Source organism: Betta splendens, chromosome 17 (genome assembly GCF_900634795.4).
Source record: "Betta splendens chromosome 17, fBetSpl5.4, whole genome shotgun sequence".
Lineage (NCBI taxonomy): Eukaryota > Metazoa > Chordata > Actinopteri > Anabantiformes > Osphronemidae > Betta > Betta splendens.
Genome location: NC_040897.2, coordinates 9465683 through 9488587, shown reverse-complemented (window position 1 = coordinate 9488587; position 22905 = coordinate 9465683). Strand labels below are relative to the sequence as shown.

General features: G+C 38.7%; 4 protein-coding genes across 5 annotated transcripts; 2 read left to right on the top strand and 2 right to left on the bottom strand.

The window, feature by feature from the left end:
* Nucleotides 1-2725: 2725 nt before the first annotated feature.
* On the bottom strand, nucleotides 2726-8661 carry ubxn7 (UBX domain protein 7). The gene is made up of 11 exons (XM_029132311.3): nucleotides 8506-8661; nucleotides 7043-7196; nucleotides 6761-6825; nucleotides 6587-6652; nucleotides 6400-6512; nucleotides 5929-6075; nucleotides 5517-5607; nucleotides 5069-5199; nucleotides 4315-4831; nucleotides 4154-4233; nucleotides 2726-3934 (listed from the first exon to the last, which is right to left on the bottom strand). Exons 1-11 carry the CDS (start codon nucleotides 8609-8611, stop codon nucleotides 3773-3775), a joined length of 1632 nt encoding a protein of 543 aa, XP_028988144.1. The 5' UTR covers nucleotides 8612-8661; the 3' UTR covers nucleotides 2726-3772.
* Nucleotides 8662-9122: 461 nt separating this feature from the next.
* On the bottom strand, nucleotides 9123-14379 carry ppp1r7 (protein phosphatase 1, regulatory (inhibitor) subunit 7). Of its 2 annotated transcripts, none has more exons than XM_029132320.3 (10): nucleotides 14239-14379; nucleotides 13411-13506; nucleotides 13239-13294; nucleotides 13063-13128; nucleotides 12779-12909; nucleotides 12433-12595; nucleotides 12123-12239; nucleotides 11927-12031; nucleotides 11720-11806; nucleotides 9123-11312 (listed from the first exon to the last, which is right to left on the bottom strand). In XM_029132320.3, exons 1-10 carry the CDS (start codon nucleotides 14276-14278, stop codon nucleotides 11136-11138), a joined length of 1038 nt encoding a protein of 345 aa, XP_028988153.1. In that variant the 5' UTR covers nucleotides 14279-14379; the 3' UTR covers nucleotides 9123-11135. The 2 variants fall into 2 exon arrangements, with proteins under 2 accessions (XP_028988153.1, XP_040924169.1); XM_041068235.1 differs by having other exon boundaries at nucleotides 14191-14293.
* A 2059-nt stretch (nucleotides 14380-16438) lies between these two features.
* On the top strand, nucleotides 16439-19226 carry LOC114844742 (uncharacterized). The gene is made up of 6 exons (XM_029132330.3): nucleotides 16439-16739; nucleotides 17152-17334; nucleotides 17421-17678; nucleotides 17785-17883; nucleotides 18143-18160; nucleotides 18472-19226. Exons 1-6 carry the CDS (start codon nucleotides 16673-16675, stop codon nucleotides 18555-18557), a joined length of 711 nt encoding a protein of 236 aa, XP_028988163.1. The 5' UTR covers nucleotides 16439-16672; the 3' UTR covers nucleotides 18558-19226.
* A 377-nt stretch (nucleotides 19227-19603) lies between these two features.
* cdc20 (cell division cycle 20 homolog) lies at nucleotides 19604-22748 on the top strand. The gene is made up of 11 exons (XM_029132312.3): nucleotides 19604-19757; nucleotides 20103-20312; nucleotides 20413-20555; nucleotides 20634-20730; nucleotides 20815-20940; nucleotides 21015-21211; nucleotides 21330-21424; nucleotides 21528-21762; nucleotides 21853-21978; nucleotides 22069-22186; nucleotides 22277-22748. Exons 2-11 carry the CDS (start codon nucleotides 20123-20125, stop codon nucleotides 22453-22455), a joined length of 1506 nt encoding a protein of 501 aa, XP_028988145.1. The 5' UTR covers nucleotides 19604-19757; nucleotides 20103-20122; the 3' UTR covers nucleotides 22456-22748.
* Nucleotides 22749-22905: the final 157 nt, after the last annotated feature.

Here is a 22905-nt window from a genome sequence, read left to right as displayed (position 1 = left end):
AATAAAAAGAGTAGATCAGCAGAAGAAGAACACAGCAAATGTTTGCACATGGGTTGAGGGGACTATCCCAACAAGAAAAGAGTGATCACATAATTAGGTTATTATGGTGCTTTATTCTAATCCCCATATAAATGATGTAGCTGCTCTTATATTGAGAAATGTGACTATTGCAGACAGTTGATTCTCAATATTAATATTTTCTTCAATTCAGTTAAGTGTGAAAACTTGTTCTGGCTCTGCATGTAAACAGCTCATGTGTATTATAACAGTTTATTATTCCATTGATTTAATTTGATCAGTTTATTTCGAACATTTTACACCACACACAATGTAAAAAAAGTATATAGAAAAATAAAGAAAAAAACAAACAAAAGGCAATTGGTAACAAAAGCCAATAAACCAAATTGGCATAGGAAGAAGTATAGATTAATATAGCACCATTAAGGTCATAAGTAGGACTGTGTAGCACCTAATGGCATCATTCTGTTAAATATTCAGAGACCAGAAGTCCTGAAATTTATAATTAAGCACTTGAGTAAATGTACTTGTTTACTTTCTTTTACATCACATATGTATATGTGGACTAAAGCTTGCGTGCTCAGTAGCACATTCTTCTTTCCATCAGCTGGCAGTGAAGAAGATGGAGAAATCACAATCAATGCCCCAGAGGACAAGATACGCTGTGATATGATCTGTGGTGCTGGCCAGAGTCCAGTAAGGGCTGCACCCTGTGATGCATCGTAATAAAGTCTTTTGTTAAACTTTCAACTTTGGCCTTTTTTACTAAACTAAATAAACTATCAAAATCAACTATGATTGCAAGATTTGGCTTTTTCTTTTACTTACATGCAGACCATAGGGAAAGTGACCTTTTAAACTCAGCCTCTCTGATCCCATGGATCACTCATTAACTTGCATTGATTTCATGCAATGATTTCTGCGATGCCTGGGGTCAACATCCTTCTTATGCAACAAACCAGGAATGAAAGCACATGTCTGCGACCCTGTGCCCTCATTCACCTCCCAGCACTGACAAATGCATTGACAGAAGACGAGCGTACATTTGTTTTCCTTCGTCTCAACTGGTCTCGTTCATATGGTTTGGTACAACAGAACGAGCTGGTGCAGCCGCCCTGTGTCCTGCTCAGAGGAGGTGACGGGATGTCCCTGAAAGAGTCAACGTCCTCCTCTGTTTGCACACCTGCACGTCCCTTTCACTCAACCCTGACCTGCCCACGCAATGATGTTAACTTTTATTTAAATTTTACATGAATTTCAAATTTAAGCAAGTTTAAAAATATGACCCTGAATCTAAAATTGTTTGCTCAAAATAATCTTTAAGTGCTGGTAAGAAGTAGGTGTAACACAGGCCTATAAAGGTAAATTGATTGAATATGTTATTTATTGATAGCTATTAGAACCAAAAGGCTCCAAAATAATGCTTGTTATTGATTTATTCACATATTCATATATGGTTATTTCATATTCATATGAAATTGTTTGGATCACAAAGCAGCTGATTAAATCCTAGAAATGCTCAAATGTTCAGTCTAAAACACTAAACTAAAATGACTAAACGCGGAGGGGAAAGCAGCTCATCTGCAGAACTGCAACAACTAAAGGCCCGCTGAGACATGTTGCACACACAACTACTGAATGTGTTGATTATAAGCAGTGTGTCCAACCTCAGTAAATATTTTGAATGTTCCTAAACGCGTATTATTTCCACCCACCGGTGGACTTGTCCTTGTTGGTGGTTGGGTTTTTGCATTTGAGGGCACATTACCACCGCTACAGAAGACAACAGTGAGGCACACGAAAGTTTGATGTTACTTTTTAAATCCCAAATCGGTCCATTTAACATAACTCTTAAAATGTTTCATGTGGTTATTAGTTAAGGTTTGATACCAGTATTACACAAATCCCAAGAGGATGTCCTGCTGCTTTGCACAACTGCCATTTTCAGCTGCTAAAATACAATCATTTAACCAGTTTCTTTTTTGTTTCTAAATGTCACAATATTTCCAGGACATTTTGAATGATCATCTGGATTCCTCTGTTTGCCGAGTGTGATGCAACTGGAACTTTGGAAGGACTGAATCACTTGTTCATGGTGCATCTATAGCATAACTCACCTCCACATACAGTATGTCTTTTGAACCCATTATCTTCATACTGCCCCTCCACGTCTCACAAGCATCTCACTATGAAGTTATTGTTCTGGTTGGGTCCACACCACATTAAACACTGAGCAGTTTTCTTTGGAGAAGTTTAATGTGCATTTTAATCAGCAAAAGCCTTGCTCCTGAATGCCTGCAGAGGCTAACTTTGTGGATTGTCTGATCAGTCTCTATTTCTACAGATAACCCTTGATCCATGTCAGATTTGTTTACCTAGTTCATTACATGGTGACACTGCATAAAGAGCAAACTGCATGTGGCATAATTCTTTCTGGAAACTGGATATTCCTTCTGAAATGAGATTTTGGCTTTGGCTTTGATCAGGAGATGATGCATCGAAAATGTAACACGTCACACTTTGAGACGCAACACAGGACATCATGCATCATCTCAAATGCAAACCAAGCATAAACCAGATCTAGGACAATATCCCAAAAGATCTAAATCAGCCCTTTTGAAATTATCGATTCATATTTTAATCTTAAAATGTGCCAGTAAAGAATCTCAGCAGGGACAAGTTGAACAAATTGAATCATAACAAAAGGTAGAATTATTATCTCCACGTGTATTTAGTGTACATCCAGTTTTGCAATAAAACTGGTTGCAGCATTATGGTACAATGCTTCCATGTTATTTATTACTGGCTGCTAAGTGTCTTTATAAAATAAGCTTAACAAAAGACCAATCAGAACCCCTCTTGGATTTGGTGGATATATTTCAACATCAGCATATTTTCTTGGCAGCATATAAAAAAAAGAAAGAAACAGTTCCTACAGCTAAATATCAGTCTCTCTAAGCCATTTCTGTACAGTGTAGGTCCGACTGATGAGATGTACCACGCTTCATTCATTCCCTTCTGTATCAAAAGTTGAAATCCAAAAACAATCTTCTAGTCTCTAATACAAACTGGAGTAAAAATGTGCAGATCAACCCGAATCTTTACAGATCTACACACGAGTGTCACAGACAGCTGACATTTTCTTGACTTGCAATTTGTAGAACTTTTCTTTAACAGCCTCTACTTTAAATAATTACAAATGTTCAAAAAAAAATGACAGGGTGAGAGACCAAATCTGGGTCAAAATAAACGTAAGTGAGCCTCCCTTTACCTGTCCCCAGGTACAGAAAATAAAAATACTAGAAAATAAACTCTGACATTTATCATGTCTGTTTGTACAAGTCCCAAGTACATAAGCACAATTTAGTAATTCATAATTTGTTTTGTTTTTTTTGTATGGGATAAATCCTTTATATTCTAAACTAATGTGTCTCAGTAACAAACCAGAGACTGCATCAGAACAGAATATATCACATTAAAATATTAAAAGACTGCTGGAACCTGTAACACCTTACTGGCCAATTGCAAATTGATTAGGCTGTCAGCAGAGACATCAGTGTTCACTGACTAATTGAGTGGCAGCGATAGTAGTCCATCCACTAATAACTGACTGCACACAAAAAAAAAACCTAATTTCAAGAGAACAGAAGGTTATGGGATGAGAGCCAGCAACATCATCCCAGATAATTGGTGAAAGTGTGAGGTCTACCAGAGATACAGACAAGCAAAAGGTTGAGTATGTCTGAAAAAAAGGCTAGTTCCTCTCCTGCACAAATACAGTCTCCTGTGGACAAAGTCCCGCCTCCTGCAGTGTGATGTCATAGTCCAAATGAGTGAGCTTCCTTCTGGGAAAGTTGGTGACAAGTTCGAACTGTTCGTTAGGGTAACCTTTGGACTGGACGTGTCTTACCAGGGCCTTCAGGAAAGAGAGAATGACAGACCAGATATAAGATGCCTTCAGTGATCACTTTAAAATTCATTCATTATGTTTATTCATTATTATTAAGTATGACATTTTAAAAATCACTTAAATAAACTCCAGTCGCCATAAGTTCCAGGTAACTTCACTAGGAAAACTTTAAATCTTTGAACCATGTACTTAAACCACATTTGATGATTTGATGCGTATTCTTACCATAAGTTTTGCTTTTGATGACAATGAAATTTGCTCCCTCTGTCCATCTGGGTAACGAAGCATCAATCTAGCTTTGGGACCTATGGAGAAAAAAGGTTTTAAATATTCTGAATATAGTTCAGTTTAAATTGAAGCGATAATCAAGAGAGTCACTGATGTACCGTTGTCGTCAGGACACTCTACATCAGAGGCTGTGGTGGCGCTGGCCTGTGATGAACCAGCACTGACCAACTGACTTTTATTTGCTGAAGAGCAGCTGATCCCTCCAGTATCACCATCAGGCTGAGGATGACGAGGGACAGCAGCTAATGGTTCCAAGTGGTTCTTTTTGCTTTCCTCTTTCTTGTGACTGTGGTTGTTTTCTTTGTATGGAGACTTTCTGTGGGAGGATGTTGAACTATCGGGATGTAGACGCTGCTGGGCTGCAGTGACAGAAGGGACTGGGTTGTGCTTGCTGACAGAACTTTTCTCTTCGTGGGCTACTGGCGTTTCGCTGTCTGAGCCATCAACCGAGACGGGACCCTCGCTATCAGAGAAAGGCTCCGCATCTGATTCGTCTTCAGACCGGGGGGAATCTGGAGCTTCAGGGATGTTTGTGGACTCATAGTGGGTCTCCTGCAGGGAGGCACGGATCGCTGCTTCTAGCTGACTGTCTTCACTGGCATCAATTAGACTCTCCTAGAATAGAAGCACAGTTATTAGATATCAAAAAGAGAAGTGATGATTTGCATCTGGTAAATGTAGCACACATTTCAAGACCTCCAAATGCACAACAATACATCTTATACATCTATATTAATGACAAAAGCCAAATAGTGAGTCTGCAAGTATAATTTGTAACAGGGAGTTTGATAGGGAAAAAATGACCAGAATAAAAACTAATTAAAAAGGTGATACATGACATGAGAGACCCACAGAGCGAGCTCGTTTGGCAGGGGGTGTGTGGCAGGATGGCCCATCGAGCTGCCCGTGCTCAGCCAGGAAGCCAGTCGCCTGCTCCAGGAACGATGTCACATCCAGCTGGTTCCACTCCACCATTTTTTGACCTGTAAAGAAGACATTATGAAACAACTTAGATCAGTTACAAAACTATTTGTATTATTTATGTTCTAGAAATTAACTTAAAAATTGGAAAGGGATGTGTTCAAATGCAACATCTGCAAAGACCATTTGGTTACAATGAGGACAGCTTTACTTCCCATAATGCTTGTGCTCTAGACGAGTAGATTGTCTCGTTATAAAAATAAAGATGCATACACATGACACTGGCGAGTTATAGATGAGAAGTAGTGTGAGAGCAGTGAGGCAATGTTTTGGTCCAGTTTAAAATACAAAACTGCATTACCACCACATGAACACTCACCTGTACGGGGATCGAGAATGGAAATGTAAGGAAACTTGTTCAGCTTATAGAACTGAATGTATCGTTGTCCCTCTTCACTATCATGATATACCTGAGAAAAAAAATTGCACAGCTTGGTTAACATGGAAAAAGTATGAAGTAAGTAGTGACTTCTTAGGCCACTGTTTCTAGCAATCACCTATATGTAAAATGTTTTTTACTAAGTAGTAGTAAATGTATTTGTTTTAATCTTGCACATTCTCTTTACTAATGAAACAAAACAAAGAGTACACAATTGTATATTTGGTGTACATGAAGAATACGCTTCTATTTCAGTAAAATTGGCTGTAATTTGTGCCACACAGGACAAAATCTGCAGGAGTGTGACAACATCCAATCATGTATGAGAACAAAAACAACAAAAAACACACACCTGCCAGAATATAAAATGTTCTCTGATGATGGTTTTTACTGCATCGTTACTCCAAACATCCCTGTTCAGACACTGACAGGCAAAATCCTGCACATTTTGAATATTGATCATCAGCCACTTGTTCTCCAGCTGCCCACAGTCTTTTGCCTAGAAACACAAAAGAGGAAATACAGAAGGATATAATCTACCATCTTTGTCATCTGAAAGGCAAATTCTGCTTAAAAATCGCAGCCTGAAGAACTACTTATATTTACCAAACAGACTGTTTTGACTTAATTTTGTGTTATGTAATGACATGTCAGTGACTAGATCCATTTTATGTGGGTACATCTTCTAGTAGACAGTCACAAAAACATCATCTTTACCACTTTTAGGGCACCTTGTTTCCTGACTATGATCTAAATTTCACTAAAGGTTCACACACGAGAATAAAGACATGTGGTGTAGCCCGTCCAGTGAGTGACTCCTCACCGTCTCAAAGCTGCCTTTGTGCATGAGCTCAATGGGAGGACGGAAAAGGTCTGCCAAGGTGCTCAGTTTCTTATCCACTGTTCCTCCGTTACGCAGCTCCTGCTCCTGACGGACTGGGGAAAGAAAACTCTACAATATACACTACAATAAAAAAATACCAAATGTACCAGCTAGACTTTATACCTACTTGTTTCTGTTTGGAAATCCCGGAAACCATCAAATATTGAACGAGCAGGTCTTCTTCGTTTTGGTACTTTTTGGTTTAAGCAAAAAACAGACGCATCAAAAGCTACATTCAGTCTATGAAAACAGTGCAGGCAATCGCAGCAGAAAGTAAGACATTAGTACAACCATACTATACCTCCAAACAGTGGTTCAGGTTCCACCAATATGTCCTGCTTCTGTGGAATGGGTGCCCGTACCTCACTGAGACAAGAAACAACGAATGTCATATTAATCTAGAAAAGCTATGTAATAAGTAGTAGTGATGTGGCTGCCTCCAAAAGAGTGGACCTGCTCCAGAAATAGATTAAAAAAGAAACACAAAAGAATCTGTAGATGTACTTAATCTAGTGTTCTAATCCTTTTAAAGACAATAAATTATGTGAACCCCTGACATGTTTATAAAGAGGAAACATCTTACTCTGAAGGGGGAGCTCTGCTGCTCGAAGCTGCTGAACTGGTGCTGGTGCTGGGCTCCTCTGCAATCCCACCTCCATCCAGAAACATGGTTACTGCCATCTCCAGGTTGTTGTTGCATGCTTCCAACATGTGTTTGCCTACACTCTCTGTGGCTCCTGAAAGTGGTGAACATACACCAGGTAATGATGCACACTAATATATAATTGTACTTTATTAGCATACACAATAGAGACTGATTATGAACAGAGTTTTTCTTTACATCTAATTGGTACAGTGGCAAATATTAATATAATAATATCAATCATGACAGGACTCTCTACTGATGTACAAATTATTGTACAATTTATAATCAAATCACATTTAAATATAATAAATAATATGTACCTGTATTATGTGATTTAAAGATTAAATACAATTGTATTGCATGCATTTTATTTTATTTCTCAATAGGTATTTGTACACTGTGCTATTGCTACATCAAGGTAAACTTGTAAGTGCTTCACCGACCACTAGGCTTTACAAGTCGGAAAGAAATCTCTAAAAGAAATGAGTGAAAGTGCCGCAAACAAATGAAAAAAAACATACTACTGTAAATTAAAAAAAGAAAAAATAGTAGTATGCTTTGGAAATTGATTTGCACTAATTCAAATTGTAGGCTACACGCCATGTGTTCAGAGCAAAGAGTCGCTTAATGTTTTCACACTATACGTAAGAATATAAAAATACATGACAGCGACAAGTTGTTCTTTATTACTGCCTTGTGAAACGGCGGATCACAGTATTTAGTTTTAGCCTTTTTAAGTGCACAATACCGTGCAGCTACGATGACCGCTCCGCAGCTACTGCGCATGTCCGTTTCACTTTCTAACTGTAGCAGCCCCCGAACTCGTCCCCGCTTTTCTTCATTAAACTACTTCCAAAGTGAAACACTATCTGTCAAAATGAAGCACACATGAACCACTAAGGGCGAGGGAGCGACTGGTCACAGGCAGAAAGTGAGTCCAGTCGAGTGTGGCTGACAGCAGAGCCCGAGTGAGGCAGACAGTAAGACAGCACTAAGCCTGGCCGGTGATGAAGAAGGGAAATGTTACACAGCGACGTCCATTCCACATTATCAAACAACAACCAGCGCAGAAAGAGCAAAAGACCAGCTCCGAGCTGGCGACATGGTGACCGCAACGGGCACCCCGGAGAATATCTCATAGTTTGAAGTGGCTATGACAGGCGCTGTTTAATGCAGAATAGTTTATTCTCGTTTTCCTAAATCCCTCACTTGAGTTTAGCAGATAAATGCTAGTGCTTTTCCTCCTGCAAAGCACTGACAGCGCAGGGGCCACAGCAAGACTCAACGTCCGTATTTTCATCTGCGCACTACTTTGGTGCTTTGCTGGGAAGTGGGATATTCCTAGGGGACAATTCAAATCTACTCATTAGTTCAGATGCTGAGAAAAATGCTATTTTTACCTGTTATTGCTGTGAATTGTTGTATTAACCCGTTCACCCCCGGAGCTGAGGTGTCTCCGAGCGCCGCCATCTTACCGCCACAAACAACAACATAAATGTGGCGCATGCGTCGAGACGTCCCTTTTCCCTGCCTAGCGCGGCGCGAGCCCCATGCGTCAGGCACGAGTTGCATTGTGGTCAATGTAGGTGTAACATAAAAATGTCGTCTATAGCGGTATAGAATTTGTTAACTTGTTATATTGAGTTTTAAGTCACTCTTACGTTGAAGTGTGAACGCTTTCATAATAATTTTTGAGGAATGCTTCGGAATTGCCATGATGTTAGCACATACAATACAAAATATAATTCTTTATAATAATTATTACATATAAAGAACAAAGACAACTAATCAGACTTATGTTTTACTGAATTAAATTTAATTTGAAATTCAAAGTGATATTTCACTGATAGTTTAAAGTACAACTACACTTTCTGTTGTTTATATTTTCTATAGTTGCAGCTTATAAAGAAAAAAAACACATTTTACTTGATTAGAAAAACTTGATAATGTTTTGTTTCGAAGGTGCAATGCATCAGTCAAATATGCTATATTATAAACCAAAATTATAGACTTCCTATTTAAGTAGTGTCATTTTATTGTTATTTGCATAATACATTCAGTTTGAAAACAGCATCAACCAAACCTTAAGATTCAGTTCTAACGAGCTAACAGCAATAACTGCTCATTACCGGTTAAGTTGAGTTACTTTACAGTATCCCACACAAAACCGCTGCCTAGCAAAAACAGAATATCACTTTACAAAAGGGAGGTGATGATGGCACTGACTTTACAGGTGAAGTCCAAACTATATTTACAAATACAGAAAATTACATTTTCAAATATACTGGCCACTCATAAAGTAACTTAAATTGATTATGAAATAAACACACATTCCTATTAACAGTGATTAGTAATCTTTAACGTCCTAAATGTTTTGCTAATATGGGCTTATGCATTTTCTGCACCTCATAGTAAAGGTCACATTACCAAGTGGAATTAAAAGACTTCTAGTCTATAGTATCAAGTTGTTTCTTTTGTAAAGATTACACTGTCATGTAAAAATACAGTACAGATATTTTGTTATACAAAACAGGATGTGATGCTGTTATTGTCTAACAAACAATGAATCAGTATTATCACTCTTTTACAAGGTGTTAAGGAAGGCTCAATGAAAATAATTAATTTACTTTATTTTCTTAGATTGTACAGAGAGCACTTAATTTATCTTAAGCCGATTATGTCTGATGCATCTATACTGTGTTGACATGTATCCTTTCTCCCTGAGTAAGAATTTCGACTTATTGAATTTAACAGGGAGTAAACTAACCTCACTGAAGCATTATATACAAAAAAAGGTATTCCCCTTTACATGAGTTCAGGGTGGCCATGTTTGTGGTCGAGCTATAGCCAATGAAGACCTACATTTCTATTTAAGCCGCTCTGGAGGCTGAATGAAAATGTCAGACTGTCATGTAGTGACACATCTAACCATTTAACATCTCAGTTTAAAAACGGTCTGTGTCAAAATCTTGATGTTAATTATCCTACATAATTCATTATCTTCTGTTTGACCATTTCCATTATTACTAGGTAAACTTACTTCAGAAAGAATGTACATTTACTGTAGTTAATCAAACCAAATGAAACCTATCAATTCTTCTCATTAAAAAAAAGTAGTAAAAGTTAGATTACAGAAACTAACTAACTAACTAATTATGGACACATTAAAAGATTTTACATTCGCTTTAACTTTATTTTACTGCAGAGGTGACTTGTAAAGAAGAACTGACCTACAATCTGTAAAATATTCAGGCAAGAAATAGACAAGGCTGCGGAAAATCACAACCTGCCCTTTATCAGAAAGAGGACCAGTTTAATAAATTGACTCATCTGGTTATAATGTAAAGGATATGTTTTCTTTAAAAACACAGAGTGCAAGTACCATGTTGATAAACTGTAGATCTTTCTGTTACTGCAACGGTTTGCTCCTAGTTTAAAACACTTGAAGGATGGAACATTAATGTCTTTCTATATGGAAATTAGAATCTGGTGTGGATTTCCCTTTTATTATTGAGGTTCATTTGTTCATTTAATCAACACTGTTCTCTGTGTGAACAGTCTGATCCTGCACAACTAAAAGGAATAATGTAAATAAACCCCATCATAGTTTAACAACAAAATGTTCCTCTCATACATCTGCAGTGCAACTTTAGCAGTGTGATCATCAGGACTGATCTTATTTTGCTGATCTAAAGAAAGAACACATCTCCATACTGTGTCCAACATGCAAAAAATGAAAAAGTGGGTGGGTGACGAGTAGATTTTGATACTATTTCACAGTTCATATCCAGCTTAATAAATAAGCAAGCTTCCACACAACAGCACAGATGAATGTGTTAATGGGTGCACACATGCATACATGTATGTTGAGTGACCAATGAGTGAGTTCAATGCTGGAATGTATACTTGTGTTTGAAGTAGCTTCTTTGAACCTGTGTGAGGCCAGTGCGTTTCAAAATGATGTGTTTTTGTAGATGGAGCAGGCAGGGAGGGAGGCAACGGCCAAAATCATGAAGTTGTATACTACAGTTTAGAAGCGGATAAAGGTAGCGTCAATCTGGCGCACGCTGGGCAACGCCAGCATGATCTTTCGCCGGTACTGGGGATCCTTCTGCAGCGGATTTCTCTCAAGATACACCGTCTCCAGAGTCTTGGCATTCTTTAGCTCATCCAGATCTGACCAGTTATCTATCTGGTTATCGTTCATCTGTTTAAAGAAAGACAAAATGGCAAGTGAGACAATATGGTTAGCATTGTCCTTAGCAATAAACTGTGGGTAGTATCAGTAGAGCAAATATTAAGAATATAACACAACAAATGTGCAAGTCAATTTATAAATTAAACAGTAAATTTATTTTTTTAACAACAAACAAAAAACTATTTGCTCATTTATTGGATTTGTCCCATCACTGGTTGCTTACGAGTAGAAATTTGCTGACTTGCATTATTCAATAAATATTCATAATGTATTAATACTTTAAATGTAAAGGCCTTTAGATGCATTAATTAGTAGTAAATGAAAATGTCTGCAATAAAACATGTCCATTAAAAAGACTGTAGACCTTTCGTAACAACACTACATACTAAAAAAACATTTCTACAACTGATCCATACCCAGAACTCCTGCAGCTCTGTCAAATGGCTGATATTTTCAATTTTCTTTACTCGATTTGCTGCAATGTCCAGCGTGGTCAGCTTTTTCTGTGTGGTTGAGCAGAAACAGATTTAGTGGTTACACAATTGCACAGTTTGTAGAATGCATTATATACAGTTTGGCATTCTGTCCTTTCAAAAATGGCCTGCTGAATTTGTATAACTCACGTTGTTTTCCAAGCCCTCGATGACCTCAATGCCATTGTGACTGAGATAGAGCTCTCGCAGGTTGACAAGGTTTTGTAGACCCTCAATTTTAGTAATCCTGTTACTCTGAAAAAATGTACAGAAAACTAATCAACCAACGTATTACTATAAAATAACACAATTTTATAGTAAGTACTGAAGGTTTGTGTGAAAATACCTGAATGCTTAGGACAGACAGATTGTGTAAAGCATCCAAATTCTGAAGCTTAGTTATTTTATTGGTACCAAGAAACAAACTTTGCAATGATGTCAGAGAATCCAAATTCTCAATGACCTGCAAACACAAGACAAAAGAACACAAATAAAAACTAAACCTTTTAAAATTATTATACTCAAAGTCATATAATATCCAATACTATAGCAGTGCAACAAGTTACCAAATATACATGTACATGTATGTGTATAATATATTGAAAGGCATAACCAAACTTCTCACTAACTACAGGCGCCTTCTCATCATGTCTCACCCTGATGCGATTGGAACCCAGCTCCAGCATCTCCAGGCCTGTGAGGTCTTCAAGGTTGGCAATGCTGCTAATTTTATTGTGAAGCAGAAAAAGTTTCTTCATACGAGTCATCTGCTCCAAGCCCTCCACCTTTCTCAAAATGTTGAAGGACACGTCAAGCTGTCTGTTGAACAGTCAAACAAATATGCCTATTCAGACCAATTATACTTTTCCAGGTTTCTCTGTCAGGGTATCACTTCATTCTGTATATTAAAAAAATGTTTTCAATAAACAACATGACTATTGCCCTGTTAGAATGAAACCACTTTAATTACTGGAGACAATGAATACAAATCCAGATACTTACTCCAACTCTGTCAGGTTTTGCAGGTTCTCAAGCTTGCGAATCTGATTGTCATATAGATCTAATTCCCGCAGTGAGCACAAACTTTCAAGGTTTTCTATCTTTTTGATGAGATTCTGTCGTAAGGAGAGTGTCTGTTTAAAGACAGATGAAAAGAAGAAGCACATGTCTATCACAGGTAATAGAACCTTTGTAGATATAAAAAGCACGACAGGGATATCAAATAACTAAAGTGGTGCTATTTTTACACCAATAAACAGTGGAATATGTATGTAGAGGTTACTTACTTTAGCCTTTTGTAGCACCTCTAGTCCTTCAATCTTTCCAATGCGACAATGAACAAGATCAACATCCTAGAAAGAAAACACATCATGTAAAAAGATTGTTATTGCACTGTTATAAACACAAAACCCACAAATAAAGTTAAAGGAGAGAAAGGTGGAGTTTTAAATCATTTTCCAACCTCCTCCTCTGGGTCCAAGGTTATAGTGTCCATGTCAACAGGAGACTCTTCTTTACCTTTAAAAGAAGCCAAAATACGCCACATAAACTAATAGTATCAACGGTGCAAGTGTTGTAGTTGCTATAATTGCAGCCAACATAATAAATCTAATTTATTAAATGGGATTATTTACTTGCGGAAGTGGGCTGATTGGGGTCCGCATCGCCATTGATACTCTTCCTCCTGGTCTCATCATCACCAGACTCCTCGGACTCGCACCTTCGGTCCACTACAATCAGCACAAAAAGACAAGCGAAGCTCAGTTACATTGAAAACATTTAGAGCTGTCCATCCTATTAAATATCAGAGACACATTTTAGCTGATGCTCGTGCAATATGATGCAGATAGCAGGCCCTGCCCCGCCACCTCACAGTGAACTCGCTGTCATGTGGAGCACCCAGCTCTTGTCTGACTATCAAACCATGGTCTTATTGCACTGCACACAGCAACACCTGGACACTGCGATACAATATAGACCACAAATATGATACAAGGTGTATTTGAAGTCGTAGAAAGCTGAGAGAAGATGTTAACTTGCATGCTTCAACGGGCCAAACACTGTTAACCTTGCTAGCTAGCTATGCTAGCTAGATGGACCAATTGAACCAGTGTAGACAGAGTTACAAGCTAACACTGAAAAATTGGTAATATACGTGAATAGGTCACATGAAACAATAATTCAGTTAAACTAGCACAAGCGATTAACATAGAGCCACTGTTAACAACCGTTAATAGTCAACAGCACCGTTAGTTTACTGAATACGGCGACTGCTAACGTAAACGAGTCTTGTTATTAGCTTGTTAGCTAGCTAGCATCTCAAGGATGAAGGTCTGGCTAATAAAAAGGCGATCAAATAGTAGGATGCCCTCATTTACAAGCAGTCACATTTATCTGAATGAACATCGGTTTACCCCGCGGATACGGCCAAGACACGGCTGCATCGTCACACGACCACTCACCTTCCATTTCTTGAGGCTCTCCAACAGACAGGGAAGCCATGTTTGTTGTAAACACTCCTGACAACCGCTCAGCCAATCCGGAGGAAGCAGAGCCTACGGACGGACACCAGGGGGCGCTGCGGTGCGACAATAAATTCACTGCAACGCCAAATTTTACAATTTACCCCAAATGAAAGTTGTTTTTAAGTTTTTAATAGTCATTATGCAATGAGATGTAACTGGTTATGACGAAGAAGATAAAATAGGCCTATTCTGAAAAAGACTACACGATTGGCTGCTTTAGTCATGCTTGTAAAGCTCTGCCTAGTGTTTAATCAGATTACTGATCCTTGCTGTAAACCAACAGTGTATTACAATCTTTGATTCAACAATGCTTATGTAGCATTGGGATACTGTAATGATTATGATACAGAAATTCTTGGAGCACTTTGTTTGCAAGCCTAAATCTTCCAACTTGATCAAAAGTATCTTTCCTCATGTATTATCTTTCCTGAGCTGTCTGGAACCCTACTCTTCTTTTCTAAATGCTGGACTCACAATTTGTTTTAGTTGAAATTTTTCGCTTTGCAGTCTGTACCTTTCAGTGACACATCCTTTCACACCCAGGGAGTGAAAAATTATTTACTTTATTTTTAATTATTCATCTTTCAGTTTTTATGCAGCATCGCTTTAGAATAAACTCACAGGAAGCCTTGGCTCTGCTACAGATCTGATAAAGTCCTCAGTCCAAATTTAGACTCAAGACTTTGTTTTATTACCATCCACTTGGGACAGTTTACATTTGTGACACTAGTGTACATTTTATTTTAACATACACTATGTTTATCTTATTTTATCTTTTTTATCTCTTAGATGACAGCCACAGAACAGCCTGACCTCTAAAACCCCTCTCTGTTTGAAGAACCCTACTCTCGCTCAGCAGACTGTTTACACAGCACTTGCCATCAATCCTGACTCCTGCATATCTTCCATTTCAAGAGTACGCCTGCAAATGTTTGGTATGTACTGTATAACGGTCTGGAGAAGACACCAGATACATCTTAACCACTACCATTACGTGATGTTGCATAAACACAATATTAATCATGTGTTTTAATAAACACACATTATGCACATGTGCTGTACATGAATATTGTAGATACCAACCAAAACTATCATTTGTTTGTTCCCTTGTTCCTAATAACAGCACTTTAATGCATCAGCTGTCATACAAAGCAAGAACATACTTTTCATCCTTGATCTGTTATCTGGATAGATAATGAGCAACTGTATTATCAGGCTATAAAACAATAGAGTGTCATCCAGGATGAGCAGAAGTCACTCATAAAATAGAATAAAAAAAACAAAAAACAAAAAACAAAAGATCACTTCACTTGACATGTTGCAGAGTTGCAACAACATTTAAATATATATCTATGTGGTTCAAAGACAATTTAAAAAGGATGTTTATCAAAGCATCGGAATGTTTCCTGTTCCTCTCAGTTGAAAACAAACAGTGTGTCCCAAGCCTTTCTACTAAAACTGATTATCTTGTCCAGGTTTGTTGACCATCAACTACAAAAAGAGGCAACGTCCCAAAAATAATTCATAATATTACCTATAAACAGAAATCATATACAAAGTCTGTTAATAATTTAGATAAAGGCACTAAATTATACATTTGTCGTTGCTTTAAGTAAAAGTGCCAACACTGCACTGTGAAAAGTCCTGCATTCAAACTTTGCTCCTTAACATTTTACTGTTGTTGCATGGCTGTAACTTGTCCATTAATGTGTAAGAGGTATTTTACTGTTGTAAGTGGTTATGGAGTAGTTAATCTTAACTGCAAACTGTTGGCACAGTTTAATCAATAACGTAGCAGTATATAAACGTTCTGTGTCCGACACGTGTTTTTCAATTAACCAATGGATTTTACACAGTTTGGGTCAAAAAAGTAAAGCAGTGAACTTCAAACTTACGTAGAGTACATGATAATATACTTAAAAACCTGCAACATGACAAAAAAAACTTAGATCTCGGTTGCCATGGTGAATAATGATGTCTTCCCACTTTTACAATGTTAAAAAGAGTTAACATAATTAATGAACATCTATATTTTTAAGATGATAAGCAGCTTAAAACACATTTTCCCTATGACTTTATCTTGGGACTTTCTGAATCAGAACAGGTTTGACGGGAGCCAATCAGAACGCGAGGAGGTCGAACATTTAAACTAAAGCCCGTTCAGGAAGAGAGAGGTTCGGAGCCAGTCGCCTCATATCGTCTGCGAAGTCTTCGTTTTGCTGTGGTTCTGTTCAAGTCGGTTTTTGCGCTGCCTGCCTTTAAATGGCTTAAACCGATCCTGCCTATTTATACCAGCGGAGAGTTCGGTCCTTCCTTCGCGTTCGGGCGCAGCTGACGGGGATTTAAAGCTGGAGGCGCCTCGACGCTAGAAATGCAGGGTCTTGGTTTTCTGCTGCTTGTGTTGAGCAAGTTCTGCCGGGGCTTCCCAGTTCCAGTAGGTAAGAGGCTTGAGCGTGTGCGCGTTGTTTCTGTCGGATTGCACCGAGAAGCACAGCAGCACATACTGTAGGTAAATAAGAAAGTCCAGTACTTCAGTGGCTGCTCGCTTTATAGATGAACAGTGCACATTGCATTAAAATGATTAAATATTTTTCTTAATAGTTGCACATAGATCTCCAATGCAATTCCTAATAATAAAAATAATAATTATAATTTATGTTTGTTTTTCAAAGCAATAGTAATTCAAAACATTGCATTTAAGATGTGTACTTTACTTTTGGTTTTACTTTTAAAGCTGCATATGTGCTGGTGCGTCTTCTACAGTTTCTTATTACTACGTTCGCACATTTTACATGGGGATGACAGCTGATTGTTCTGCATTTGTTTATTGTTCTTGATGCATTCCTTTAGACACCGTCGTTGTTCAGGTGCAGCAGTGGGGAGTGGTGGGAGCTCAGCATTCCGTCCAGCAGGTTCTTCTCAATGGACTCCCTCTGACTGGCACGAGCCAGGAAGTCCACAGCGTTATCCAAAGCATGTTGGCAGAGTCCCTGCTCCCCGCTGTGATTGGTGACAACCAGACCTCAGTGCCGAGTAAGATGATCATCATGAAATAGAAAGTATTGAATAAACTCCTCATCTCGTGGTCAGTCAGATTCTATTTTTGTTGTCGTTCGTAGAAAACCACACTGTGCTCCGGTCTCGTGAGTGCATACTGGAGGGGTCTCAGCTGCACTGGGCCGACCGTGTGTTCTATGATGGAAAGCTCTATCTGACGCTGGACCGCAGCAACACGTGGACGGCCCACACGACGGAGGCACAGACACTCAAAGGCCTGTGGGATCAGGACGTGCAGCACACAAGGATGGAGAGGATGCGGCTTGAGGAGGGATGCAGCAAGCTAGTGAAAGAGCTCAGGCTTTCAGAGGAGCTCTCAGGTATATTTTCTTTGTATCAAATGCATCAAATATATATATATATGTGTCTCACAATGTCCTGTTTTGTTGACATGCTGCCTGGTTACACAATAGGATATTTTCCTAGTTTCAGGGTTTCCTTTGCCAAAGTATCTGATCCTGATCTTGGCAGTGCTGGCCTTTATTGGATTAATCATGATCAGCATTCTCCTCTCCAAGAAATCTGGTGAGCAATTAAGACTTTTATTTTTTTATTACCTGATATTGGACAGCCTTTTCTCTTGATGATAGATCTAAATGGCTCATTGACAGTCTTGTGTGACATTTGCATAGATACAACAATAGGAACAATTTAATTTGTACTTTTAAATGAATAAAATGCTGCAGCATAGCTCGTAGTTGTTGACTGGTGGTGTGGATGGAGTCTCATAATCTCAGGCAATATAAAACAGTCATGTGCTTTGTTTTTCTCACACTCTGCTTAGGTCTGAGGCACCCTGGAGGTAAGACAACAGTGACGCTTATGTTTTCTCTGTAGTCTCTGTGCGCTTCTCAGTTTTCAGCCTTGGGAGAAGATGGTTAGAAAGTTAAACACTCATCTTTTAATTTTGAATGTGTTTGTTCATCGTTGACTTACTGCGCAGTATGCCCTCACCTTGTTATAACCTACTGTAACATGTCAGCTGGTGACACAAAGGTAGAAAGTAATTCAAAGTTTCAAAGTTAATGGTTATTAGAAATGGATCAGTGAGAGTGTGGTTGGGTTATTCAGTAATAAACCTTAGACCAACTTGTGCTCTTGATCTTTCTGCAGGTGTTGTTGGGTCCATTATACATTACCCTAAGGACATGGCTGAAATGGCTACAGAAATAAAAGGTAGTGGTTACAGCACTTTGTAATTCAACGACCTGGCTACATGAAAGGATCCCGTTCAAGCTTTCTACTCTACGCTTCCATTTGAACGTCTACTTGCTACTTTATTTCACTTGGGTAAACAAAGTCACTCCCTGAAAAAAAATGTGCCCCAGTACCAACAGTGCCCTGTAATGACACCGTGCATTTTTAAGATCATGTGTGTGTGTGTCGTTCATTTGTAACTGAATGTTTGATCACATTGTTAAATGCACTTTAACATGCATGCACAACACATTTCAATGGTGCTGTTCTTTTAGATAATAGAACATATAATTTATGCCTGTAAGTAGTGTATATGTTCAATGCAGAAATGTGCAAGCTTTTCTTACACAGACACTGTGTAGTGCAGTCATTTTTTAAATCATAATTTAAAGTCATAATTACCAGTACTTACCTGGACTGAATGAAAATGGTCTGTTTTAATCACATACATATCAACTTCGAATTAAGAACCAAGGGGCAGGCTGCAAATAAAGGCCTGTTTTGTTTTGCTATTGATGGAACAATGTGCACATTAATACCTGTGTCTAGTTGTGGAGGGCTGTTCTTGTGACTTGATTCTGTACATTATTGTATTTGTTTATAAGTATTACCTGTTATGTGTCAGTTCAAGTAAAAATTACATTGTTAAAATAAAGATACTCTATATCATGTATGTCGTGTATTCTCTTAAACCTGAAGGATTTACAACACCTGGAGGATTTACAGTAATGCAGCCACGCCATTTAATTTACTTCCATAAGACCTCATAAATACTAATGAGATAACTTCGCTCATGGGAACAGATCATTTGCCCCTCATATATCATTTTCGTTTTAATAATCTCTTTTTTAAATCTCATTACTTTCTCTAAAGTGTTATGTTAATCTATTTTTGACAGTTTATAATATAATAGTTTTCTACAGTTTATGATCAAACGCCAGCATCGTATTTTACCAGTAGGCGGCGTAACCTCCTACATAATTTGTTTTCAGGCGTTACTCCTTCAGGAAGTTGATCCACCAATCAAATTCGCCCATCTTTCCCGTTACCATAGCGAATCATGTCGATAACGGCAACGCCTCGAACGAGCCAATCGCAGGAGCGCTTGGTGCCATTTAAACAGTGTGGCGTCATCACCGCAAAATTCAAATCTTACTTTGAGATAATACGTGTAGAGGTGGATCCCACGGTTTGTTGAGAAGGTGAGTTTCATTTGGTTCTATTCGGGCTGGAAACCTTTAATGCTTTCTAAGGGCGGTCTGCGTTGTTTGTTTACACAACACTAATTACAACATATAGAGTCGTTAACGCTACAGATACTTTAAATGTTCCCTCCAGTTGGCGTTAAATCGTGCTCGTTTACCCTCTGTGCTAACTTTTCTATTTTAGGTCACATTAACGTTAACCAAATCGAGTATATTCAATAAACCAAGTGGAAAATGTTAGCTTATGTGGAGATTCTTAATGACTGCTAAAGCGTTAGCATCGGTTAGCTATCCGACTTGCTAACTCAAACCGTACGCGTGTGTTTCCGCCGCTGCCTCCAGATCGTGTGAAAAGCCTACAGATGGCACAGTTTGGGTTCGACAACGACATCCACAGCATCTTGAAGCTGGACATGCCCATCACAAACGGCCCCATGGCCAGGTGGCAGAGGAAGGCCAGTTCATCCAACGCACCGGCCCCAAACGGTTTGTCGCCTGGGAAATCTGCCAATGTGTCGCTGAGTTCGTCCAAAACTCCGGGCAAGACGCCAGGTGAACGTGCCCCCACTGTCATAATGACACGTTAAAATGAACAAACTTTTGTCAAACACTACTGTGTTCCAAAATGTTAATGTTTGTTTTTATATTGCAGGCAAAAATAAGAAACAAACTCCTTCTAAGATGGGGGGCGACCGTTTCATTCCCACCAGAAACAGCAAACAAATGGATGTGGCAAGTTTCCTGCTCACAAAGGAAAATGAGCCAGAAGATGCAAACGATGCAGGAGTTTCATCAGTAAGTTGTGTCGTGAATATTTCACCCCTGTTTCAAATTCAGGCCTCTTCTCATTTTGAAGCATGCTATGTTTTAAAGGAAAACCAGAAAGCCTGGTCTGTTTCTCTAAACGGATACAACATTGAAGACGCAAAGATTTTACATCTTGGAGGGAAACCCCTAAATGCTCCAGAGGGTAGGTGATCTGCACGCTCTCTTGCTGATCTTTACGCATAAGCATAATTAATATTTACATTTACTTGTGTTGTCTGTTTTCCAGGTTATCAGAACAACTTGAAAGTCCTATACAGTCATGTTGCAACACCGGCTTCCATCAAAAAGACCAGATACATATCATCAACTCCTGAGAGAATTTTGGATGCTCCTGATCTAAGAAATGATTTCTGTAAGTTTTGCATTTAAACTTGTTGTGTTTTTTTGTTGTTGATGAACTCAACTGAAAGTTTATTTCCTCCCTAGATTTGAATCTTCTTGACTGGAGCAGTAGAAATCTTCTTGCTGTAGCACTGCACAACAGTGTTTACCTGTGGGATGCCACTCATGGCGACATCACTCATCTTATGAAAATGGAGTCGGATGAGGACCACATCTGTTCACTGTCCTGGACCAAAGAGGGACGCTACCTCGCTATTGGCACCAGTGACGGCAATGTGCAGGTCAGTGTGATAAACATGGCATGTGACTTGTACAGGAAAATGTAATTGTTGAACCTATGTTAAAGGGCTATGGCCGTAACTATGATTTTTCTTTTTTTAATGGTGTGATGTTTCATAGCTGTGGGATGTAGAAAACCAGAAGCGCTTACGCTGCATGGCCAGTCACGTTGCTAGAGTTGGCAGTTTGAGCTGGAACGATTACATTCTCTCCAGGTACAGTTGTTCCTCCAGCTCAGACAACATTAATCTAACACTTTTTTTTTATAGTAGGTTTACTTAATTGTTTCTAATGGGTTGATATTATCTTGTCTCTCAGTGGCGCCAGATCAGGACAAATCCATAATCATGACGTAAGGCTGGAAAACCATCACATCTGCACACTCACTGGCCACTCACAGGAGGTCTGTGGGCTGAAGTGGTCCCCTGATGGGCGGTACCTGGCCAGCGGAGGCAATGATAACCTGGTGTTCGTGTGGCCTTGTGTGTCACAAGCCAGTGGTAGAAACATCCAGCCAGTGCACAGCTGGAGTGAACACCAAGGAGCTGTAAAGGTGAGCAGGGTATTAAAAGACATCTAAATGTAGTATCTATCCCCTGCCATAAAAGTGTAGAGTCTGAAATTGACTTGATATCATTTATAGGCATTGGCTTGGTGTCCATGGCAACCTAATATTCTTGCTTCTGGGGGTGGTACCAGTGACCGTCACATCCGAATCTGGAATGTAAACAGTGGCTCATGCATCAGTGCACTTGACACTCAGTCACAGGTAACAACATACTACTTAACTTTTTTTTAAGTTTTCCTTGACCTCTGAGTGAACATGGGACTGTCCTCAAATGTCATAATTCTGGTTTAGATCTCATCCCTGATGTTTGCACCAAACTACAAGGAACTTGTCTCTGCTCATGGATTTGCTCAGAACAACATTGCAATCTGGAAATATCCATCTCTCTCAAAAGTTGCAGAGCTCAATGGTGAGGAACTGTTTTGTTTGCACAGACTATGAAAAATCTTCATTGCTTGATGGTTATGATGTAATCTTACTACTTTTTTTTTTTTTTAAGGCCACGAGGACAGAGTTCTCAATCTGACGCTCAGTCCAGACTGCTCTACCATTGCGTCGGTTGCTGGAGACGAGACCATTCGTCTGTGGAAGAGCTTTGAAGTGGACCCTGTTAAGAAGAAGGTCAAAGAGCGTACGATCAAATCAACGAGCAGTGTCATTCATCAGTCCATCAGATAATTTCCTGTTCTATTTTTTTGACTTTTGTGATTTTATGATTAAATTTATGGCAGTGTTTTATTTAATCAACAATAAAGAGTTCCACCCAGTGTTTTAGTTATAGCTGGCATCTTACTGCTGGGGAAATAATGGGTTTTATTGTTTATACAGTTCTGCAAATGTGAGAATGAAACTTAACTGTCTTTTGAGCAGTAATGGTTTTAAAATGTATTCATTACATTCACTTAATTGTTTAGTTGATTGTAATCCAAAACCACTGTACAGGGGTTTGATAAATAAACTGTTTACCATGATTTGTATCACTGTCAGAATTGCAAACACCCTGTTTTTTTATGTACATTGAGGAAACTAGTTTCTCTACTGCCCTCTCTAGAACCCTGCTTTATGAAGTGACAAGCTTATAGGCTGTATTGATTAGGATCTTCTTTTAGTAGCCTATTTTAGATTAAT